The sequence below is a fragment of the Condylura cristata genome, unplaced genomic scaffold, assembly GCF_000260355.1.
Source record: "Condylura cristata isolate star-nosed mole 26May11 unplaced genomic scaffold, ConCri1.0 scaffold00001, whole genome shotgun sequence".
Taxonomy (NCBI): Eukaryota; Metazoa; Chordata; class Mammalia; order Eulipotyphla; family Talpidae; genus Condylura; species Condylura cristata.
The window spans coordinates 77,757,871-77,767,588 of NW_004567102.1; the positions used below are offsets into that span (position 1 = coordinate 77,757,871).

Sequence of the window (9,718 nt, forward strand, 5' to 3'; positions counted from 1 at the left end):
TGTGCCATATGGATCATCTCCAGGGCAGGGATCGAATTCATGCTAAAGTGGCTTTAGCTTCATAGTGCTGTGCTTTAACCTGCTGAGCCACCATGGAGGGCCCCATTAGCAGAATTTTTTTATGAATACAAATTTGATTATTATTTGCAATGATTGGTAGAAAGAAATGTTTTTAGAGTTTTACAGCTAATTCTATAAACAAAGCAAAAGATACAAAAATGGAATTGCCTCTTAGAACTTCTGGATTGCTATACTTTGGCTAATTCGGCACTCTATCCTCTTTCTAAATAAAAGGGATAATGGAATATTTTCTTAGTATTTTGTAATTGTCTATTAATTTGGACTTTCTCAATGAGGCTAATTTCTCTTGTTGCCATCATCAATTCATGCTCAGTAATTAAAACTCAAAAAGTGGGAGATAATTGTCAGCATGTTCTCTCCACTCCCGCTGGACCTGGACTCAGACCTACTGGAATGTGCCTGCAAGCCATTTTTGCACATTACTGACCTTGAACATGTCTAAGTAGCTGTTTAATATGTGCTTATGAAAAATGGCACAATGCTAACTTTCCTTGATTTACATTAACAATAAATATGAACATGATAGTGGATTTCACTTGTGACTTTATTGTAGTACAATTCAGATATGTCACTGCAGCCTCAGGTAAGCCCATGTGAAGAGTTGTCACAAAGCAAATGAACATTAAGTTCATCTTTTTTTTTTTAAGATTTATTTATTTATTCATAAAGAACTGGGGTATAGGCCAGAGATGCGGAGGGTGAGAGGATTCACCAGAGACAGAGTGGGGAACAGAACAGGCAGATCAATGAAGTACACTGCTGAGGGGAGCAGTGGGTGGGCAGGAGAGGTCTGCCACAGCCATGTGGATCTCCTCCAGGGCAGGCGGGGATCAAACTTATGCAGAAGTGGTTTAAGCTTCTTTGTGCTGTGCTTTAACCTGCTGCGCCACCAGGGAGGGCCAAGTTCATCTTTTTAAGCTTGACTATTGATAGTTCTTACATTATTCTATTAAGAAATATCTAAAATTGTACGACAAAAATGTTGAATTTGGAAGAGAAAGATAATTATTATGGGAGTAGTTTTGTATTTGTTAGTATCAATAAAATGGAAATAAAGTACACTTTTCATCATGTGTTTTAAAAGGGGGGTGTGCTGTCACTGTGCTTTATCATTTATCTAAGCAATAGAGCTTAGATATACGCTAATTGGCAATCATTGTTCTTAACATTCAAGTCTGTAATTTGACAGACTGAGTATATTATGATTGTGCATTGGAAGTTAAGGCATCTGAAAGATAGTTCAGAATGGCTGATGTCATATTTCCCTAGGCACGCAGGGGTCAAAATACCTGGGTTCCAGTCCCATCTTAGAACACATGTAATGCTAACCAAGGAGTTCTGGGGCTTTCATCCCTCAGATGAAGACCAAGTCCGTCCTCTTTAGATCACAGAATGGTATGTCAGAGAGGAAGAAAATGCAAAGGCCTCTGTGACATGCTAGGCTGCAGATTGTTTTCCCAAAAGTATTTAGCTTGTTAAATTATTTTATGATCTAGAAATAGCTCTGCGACTGAATCTCCTTGTAACGCCACCAGTTGTGCTGCCTTTTGTTCTAAAACAGTAGACTTCTTAGAGAAGAGTAGCCTTGAAGATGGAGCCAAGAGTGAGAGAAGATGAGAGAAAGATGAGACATGACTTTGTTCACGTCCAGTCCTAATCTTGTGACAACATTTATCCACGATACTTATCTTCTTCCTGCCAGCTTCCGTTTCTTCTATTCTTGTCCCTTCTTCCCTCTATCCCCGGCTTCTTTTGTTTCCTTAATTTGTCTCATGTCTTTGACCAAGGGGACTGAGAAGAGTGGAGGATGATGGGCTCGGTAGCTTTAAGTGTGTGATGTTGATGTTGATGGAGCGTGCACTACGCACACAGAGAACAGAAAATTGAGTACTCATGCCATGGTCAGCCACTTCTCCTGTGCGCTTTCTGTTTCTATATGTTTACCCTTAGCTCCACCAGTTGATGTTGCTCCAACATGGAACATATGTGTGAACTGCCTTGTCCTTAGGATCAGAAGCATTATATCTATGTGTTTGTTCTGTCTGAATTATGAGTTTTTAATTTCATCGTCACATTCCTTTCTAGGACAGGAACGCTTTGGCAACATGACCCGTGTCTACTACAAAGAAGCTGTCGGTGCTTTTATTGTCTTTGATCTATCAAGAGGTTCCACATTTGAGGCAGTCTTGAAGTGGAAAAATGATCTAGATAGTAAAGTCCATCTTCCAAATGGCAACCCTATTCCTGCTGTCCTCCTAGCAAACAAGTGTGACCAGAAGAAGGACAGTGGCCAGACTCCTCCTCAGATGGACCAGTTTTGCAAAGAACATGGCTTCACTGGATGGTTTGAAACCTCTGCAAAGGTGAGGTCCACTGTGGGTTTGTGTCTGTTCTGCTGCTGGTAACTTGCACAAGGATCTGAGCTGTGACGAGAAAGTAAGTAGGTAGATTTTTGCAGTGGTTTTCTGAAGTCTAGAAAAACTGAAACACAGCCTTGGTATGTTACATTTTTTTTTTTCCAGTGAGCAGCAGGAATGCTTTCAACTTGGCTAACGGGGAGGTGAGTAGAAGGGCAGATTTTGCATTCAAATTAAAAAGGGCCATTATGTAGCGCAAAGAACGGATGACATTTTCTGGGAGCTTGGGTCTTTAAATGAAACACTTTTCATGCAACTGGAGTTTATGAGCGATGAGAAGTATTGTCAGGCACTAGCATTTGTAATTCTTTAAAACAGTTTAACAAAATATATGACCATTTCCCTGGTGAATCTGAAGGTCACATGCAAGACTACCAAAAGCAGAAAAGGTCAGAGAGAAGATGTTTTCAGAAGATGTTTGAAAAGCTTTAGAGGAACTGCACGAAAGAATTTGAAGAGGAAAGTATCAACCTTTGTGACATGCTTCTTCATAAATAGTAGTGAAAATTTTTTTCTTTCTATGTTTTGGGCAGCAGAACAAAATACAGAAGCACTCAAGTTATCTTTTGAAAAACTTTAATGGTCCAGATGTATAATAAAACAAAGATAGAAATCACAAGCACCAAAATTGGGGGGGGGGGTGTTTATTTGAATTGTAAGATTCATATTTAGAGGGTGAAGTAGCAGACTTAAGAAAGAATGACAAAATGAGAAATTCTGAGATGGCAAACTTTAAACCATAAACTGGGTGTAATTTTAACACATATATTCATATGTGTTAAGTGTGTGCATGATTTATTTATATATATATTTTACATATGTAGTATATATGTATATATTATTTTAAAAATTGTTTCTACTTACTTAATTTTTGCTTTACCAGAAACCTACCCTAAAGTTGGAAGATTATTATTGCTGATCAGCATAATTAATTAAAGCAAAGCTATGAAAGACTGTACAAAAAAACCTCTGAAATATTGTCTGATGATGGAATCATTGGGAAAAAATGGTATCGACTTCAAAATGAAATGCTTTTTGTTGAAAAAAGTAGATTCTAACACTCTTAAATTAGTTTCATAAATAAAAAGAAGTGGTGGAAGAGACAGAGGTCAGAGGTGTTGCATGAGTACTCTGCCAGTCAAGAAGGGAGCTCGCAGCAGGAAGGATTCATCCAGTGGCTTGCTCTGTCTGCTCTGGTTCTAGCCGGTCATTAGCTTATTTCCTTGGCCTGTTGGGGAAAAAAATATCAGTGCTATGTGTAAATGTGTATTAGAAGACCAAATTTGGTGGCAAGATCTTACAGATAAAATTTCCTCTTTACGTTTCATTTGAATTAATCACTCTGGTAGTGAATCCAAATTTGACCCCAGAATCTATATAAGATTTATAATCCACAGTATCACATGGCTGTGCTTGAGACTACTTGTCATCATTGCTACTGTATTTATAGATGATGCTTCTGGAGAGGAGCGGGGAGCATTGGCTAAGAGTAATGTTTCAGGCATATTCTGGGCTTTTGTACAGATATTCTAGAAACATCTTTTGCAGAATGTCCTTAATAATAAACCAGGATTGTCATTAATAATAAAACAGGAATGATCCAAGGGAGTACCTATACATGTAAAATTTAGGTTATGAATTTTACTTGACGCTTAAATCACTGCTATCTGTACCGGGAATACCGGTGGCAGCAGCTGCCTATCGATCTGATTTCTGGTTGCATTCCAGGAGGAACACAGCCAAAAGATATTTCTGAATTCATGAATTTTGTCTTCTCATTTTGATGGCACATAATGGATTTCTAATAATGTGTGGCTACAATGTGGAAATTTGTGTTCCTAGTCGACTCCTATCAAATGCAAACTAAAGACTATTTTAATTATTTGCTATAATTGAGATGATGGAGAGGGAATGACATTCAAACTTTCAGGGATCAGTGAGTTAATTAAAGTTAATGCTTGTCTTGGGAGTGGAACTTTAAAAAAAAAGTTGATGCTAGAAAAAAAGGTCATTGAATAAATTGCGCAGGCCTTGCAGGTTTCTCACTCTCTGAGAGATGTACAGCAAATAAAGGAGAAAGCTGGGAAGGACCTCGTGGGTTAGATTCCTTCCGCTGGATTGGAATCACGGAGCTCAGAGTGTACATACACAGGCATATATCCCTGTGCTTGTGTGTATGTATGAACACATCACACACACGTATCTATATAAACTGAAGGGCACGTGTAGAATAGGTGTCTGTGTGTGGATCAGGCATATGCATATAGTTGCTAGGTCTGTGTGCTGGGGGGCTTGCCTGAGAGACAGTGACTCCAGAAAGCCAGTGGGCTTGCCTAACCTCACAGTCAGGTCTTGAAATACTGTTTTCCAACTGAAAGAACCAGTCTTCCCAGGAGAAATGACTGACCAGGGCTATTGAGACAAGACCAGTGAAAATGTCTCTGAGACAAGTGGTGGTGCCAGAAACCAAGGGGGCCCCCATGTGGTGACAGAGATGTCTGAGAAAGACACAGGGCCTCTTACGGCTCCATACATCTAAGATGATTCCAGCAAGAGCATGAATAATGATGGCAGTGGATTTAATGCATAGCATAGAGTAATGATCCAAGACATGAATAAGTAGATGAGGGAGAAGAGAAAGCTCTTCTCCATAGTCCAGTCCAACTAATAAATGTACAATGGTTACAGGAACAGCATGGCATCATTAAACACCACAGTGATCATTGTTTTAGGGAAAATTTCTTGATGCTGAAATTAATGGGGAAAGTATGGTGAGGACAGAATATCTACGTAAGTACAAATTAAAGTTAATTCAAGTTAGTGCTTGTCTTGGGAGTGGAACTTAAAAAAGAGTGTTGCTGCTAGAAAAAAGAAGGTAACTGAATAAATAGCACAAGTCTATCAGGTTTCTCACTCTCTGAGAGAGGTACAACAAATAAAGGAGAAAAGTGGGATGGACCTTGTGGGTTAGATTCCTTCCGCAGGATTGGAATCGTGGAGCTCAGAGTGAAGATCACAAAAGGCAAGGAGATTGAGTGAACGTTCTAGACAAAGGAGACATGATCTGGAGAATGTTCTAGATAAGGAGACCCAGACCACTGAATCAGAAATATGGCATGGAGACGATTGGTGAAATTTTTATAAGGTTAATAGATTTACATGGACACAATGCTAGTATCTAATGCCCCAATTTTAGTAGTTGCATCTGTTTATCTAAGATGTTAAAGTTTGAGGAACATGGGTAAAGAACATATAGGAGTTTTGACTGTTGCGATATTTCTATAAATCTGAATTACTTACAAATGAAAAATTAAATATTTTTTTTCAAAATCAGCACAGTTTTTGCTATGGGTTTCTTATTGTGTCTTTAATGACAACTTAGAGTCACACAAACATGACAGATAGTAGCTCCTAGTGTGCGTGCAGGAATCACACCTGCAACATTGCTTTAGGCTCGTTTGCACATGAACTGCAAATATGAACTGGCAATCAGAGACCGGAGTGACATGATGTAGTTACCGTAATTTGGATGGTTTGAGCCCTTCAACATTTTTCTTCATGGTGGATTCTGAATGTTGGAACTAGATGTTCAAGGAATGAACTAGGTTTTAATCTTAGTGCTTTATTTAAGAAAGAGGGTGAAGATTCACTTTCAGCTACCAGGCTAGCATGCAGGAACTCGGTGGCAAACGGTTATAGAAGGGATACCAGGAAAGGTCCCCTAACCACTGGAGGAGGCAGCAGGTATACACTAAAAATGCCCCTTCCAATGAGTGGCCCAAGTGATGCTTCCTCATGACAATAGTCCTACGATCTGATGCTCTTGCTCAATCTGTCTCACAGGATAACATAAACATAGATGAAGCAGCCCGGTTCCTAGTGGAGAATATTCTTGAAAACCAACAAAGCTTTCCGAATGAAGAAAATGATGCGGACAAAATTAAACTGGACCAGGAGACCTTGAGAGCAGAGAGCAAATCTCAGTGCTGCTGACACGACATCGGCGTGACCCGGGCAGAACGCAGCCCTGCAGTCCAGAGCGAACGCCTGGGAGCAGGTCGCAGGGCGGGGTTCCTGCCCTGTGAGTCCCCCAGCTGCTGGCACCCCGGACTTGGGGGAGGGCATCCTGCCAGAGGCCCTCCACCTTCACACATGAGCACTTTTGTACTCATGGCCCCTGGATTCAGGATAACGTTTACATCCTTTGAAACATCTTTTAACATGACCATTCCTCAGGATCTGGTCAGCACCCAAGTTGTAGCCCTTAGCATGACGCAGGGGTGGTAATAAATGTTTACTCCCATCTGACAGTAACTGGATGAGTTTGTGTTTTCGTCGCCATGGTCCATCCTCACTTTCAAAGGGGGTTTTGACTCTGAGTCACAGAAGTCCCTGTCTGTCACATTCCGGAGAGCCACATCTTCCCCTTCAAAGCTCTGGGGATTCATGTAAAATTGTTACCCCTGAAACAACTAGTCCTGGCTGGTTATTCATCTCAGACGCATTAAAATGCCCTTCCTTATCACTCCAGAACGCCCTCATCTGCCTCCTATTCTGGGCCTGGGACCAGAAGAATCAATATAAACATAGTTCCTTCCTTTTCTTTCTCCAGCCTCTTCCTCTCCTTCCTAGTGTTTGTGTATAACTGCAGGCCTGAGCAATATCATAGTTGCAGTTCTAAGCGGAGCTGGATTCTTCAACTCTATAATAGAAAGGTGACAGTTGAGGAGAGAATTAATTTCTAAGTATAAACTTTGTTTTTATTTTCTTTGTTGTTAAAAAAAAAAAAAAAAACATGGTCACATGTGGATTTATATCAAGTTTGCACATTTAAGATAACATAATATACAAAAAATTTAAGGCAGGATCACAACATGCGTTGCCATTTAACCCAGGAGGTAATGTGGGTATACTTCTCCACCTTAGAACACTTTTGCCTTTTCTTTTTAAAGAACATAATTATATGTGTAAATTCCAACTTATTTCTGTCAAAGGAATCTTACTGGCCTTTGTGACAATCTCATGTTAATATTAAATGAGGTATTGACCAAATTTTGTCTAATCCATTAATTGTGATTGTGCACTTGGATGGGAAAGATTCAAGCATTTATTGAGATCAGAAAATAAAAACTAACATAGAATTTCATTTTTTCTAACAGGTGTATTCTGGGAAAAAACACTGGTAGTTGTCTTGCCCCATAAATGTAGCTTATTCTACCCATTAAACCTTTGTCTTGCGAAGGAGTCACAAATGTGTCTTGCATATTTTATACTTAAGAAAAAAATTTATTTGACCTCTATGGCACATATTCTTTATAGAATCAGATTTTCTGAGGTTAAGGGATAAAATTATGACCTTGGTCTAAATCGTATTTATTGTACAGTTAAATTTTTTAAAACATATAGTTAAACCTTGCTTTATATATATATATATATATATATATATATATATATATTTATTTATTTATTTATTTAGACATACAGAACTGGGGTACAGACCAGAAGTGCAGGAGCAGTGAGAGGATTCACCAGAGACAGAGTAGGGAGTAGAACAGGAAAATCAGCAAAATACAATGCTGAGGGGAGCAGTGGAGAGGGGAGTGAGGGGGGTGTCAGAAGAGGTCTGCTATGCTATGTGGGTTGCCTCCTGGGCTGGGAGTCGGGGTAGGGGTGGGTATTTAACTCCCTTTGAGGAGGCTGCTAGCTTGCAGTGCTGAGTCCTAATCTGTTGCACTACCAAGGAGGGTCCTCAACCTTGCTTTCTAAGAAAAAAAAATAGTAAAATATTTTCTAGTCTAGGTAAAAATTACTGCTTTTAACCTTTCTATAATTCCAAAGTTAAACAGTGTGAATAGGATGAAATGTTTGTGCCAAACCCCAAATGTAAAACTATGAAGCTTTTTCTAAGTAACCACTAAAAGAGACTGAAGTATACTTGGAGTTTCTTTCCATATATATTGTGACTAGCTTCTTAGTCACAAGAAATTCTTCACATTTTCATGTTTTAGCAGTGGATTCAAAATCAGAAGTATAGCACTTTCTTTGCTCATCTTTACAATCCTTTTTATCTACTAGCAATTTTGAGAATTACTCAAGAATACCATGGTTGTTTGTCTATACACACTGAGTTCTGAGTGTCACTGTGAGGTAGTTTATCATTCACCAAAATTTAGAAGTAAAGATGAGTTAACTTTTTGCTTTCCTCCTAAGTTCTCACTGCAACTCATTTTTGTCATCTGAACATATAATTTGAATTTAAAGTAAACCTTACACATAAATGGCTGAAAAATAGTTATTTTGACTGACTTTTTTGACTTAGTTTTCTTGACTGACTGACTTTTTTTCCTGACTGCCTTCAGAATTACTGAACAAAAACTACTTTTAGAAAACATTTGGTGTTCACTTTGAAAGCCTCTCATAACAATTAACAGTAGTTACTGTTACTTAGTTTGAAATTTCTATTATGCAAAACATGGACATTCTTAAAATATAGCACTTTGATTTCTAAATCAGTATGTGAAAAAAATCTGAACACTTTACACTGTCGATGGCAGTATAAGTTTACTTTCCTGCCCATGGCGGTATAAGTTTACTTTCAACCACCGAAGAAATTGAAATTTACTTTCATTCACTTCTGGCTTAAGGTTCTGACAGGCTGAAGCAAGGGGCAAGCAGTGTTAGTTGGAATTGATTGGTCACTTGGAAAAAGTAAGTCATAGCTATCATGTGCTTCCACAATACACAGTCTGAAAACTAATAACTCAAATAATAACCTAGACAAACAAAACTGCAAGTTATGAAAAAAAATTCGGACCCTGGCCAATAAAATTCTTTTCAAATTCCCAAAAGCTCAAAACAATAAAGAAAAAATAGGTAAATTTGGTTAAAACACTATCCTTTTTTTTTATTTTATAAAAGTTTATTTTTACATCATTTTGTACATTTTTTTTTCATCTCAATTGTAATCCCCATGGGTTTCCCATCACCAAGTCACCCGTGTGCCATCACCATAATCCCGTGCATTTCCCTCCCCACCCCCCTGTTTTTGATCCCATTCCCCACTCCACCCCCGCAAAATGTCTCTGGTATATGGTTGTTCATATTTTTGTTATTTTCTCGCCTGCTCCATTATACTCCTGCTATGAGTGAAACCATCCGGTATATTTCTTTCTCTTTCTGGCTTATCTCACTAAGCATGATCTTTTCCAGCTCCATCCAAG

General features: G+C 38.7%; 1 protein-coding gene across 1 annotated transcript in view; it reads left to right on the forward strand.

Moving 5' to 3' along the window:
• The window catches only part of RAB32 (RAB32, member RAS oncogene family), a 19,817-nt gene extending 12,113 nt beyond the window's left edge, over positions 1-7,704 (forward strand). Inside the window, exons 4-5 of the mRNA XM_004674135.2 lie at positions 2,167-2,444; positions 6,342-7,704. Coding sequence (XP_004674192.1) covers positions 2,167-2,444; positions 6,342-6,491 — 428 coding nt within the window. The 3' untranslated portion in view covers positions 6,492-7,704. The remainder of the gene's footprint in view (positions 1-2,166; positions 2,445-6,341) is intronic.
• The last annotated feature ends 2,014 nt before the right edge of the window (positions 7,705-9,718 follow it).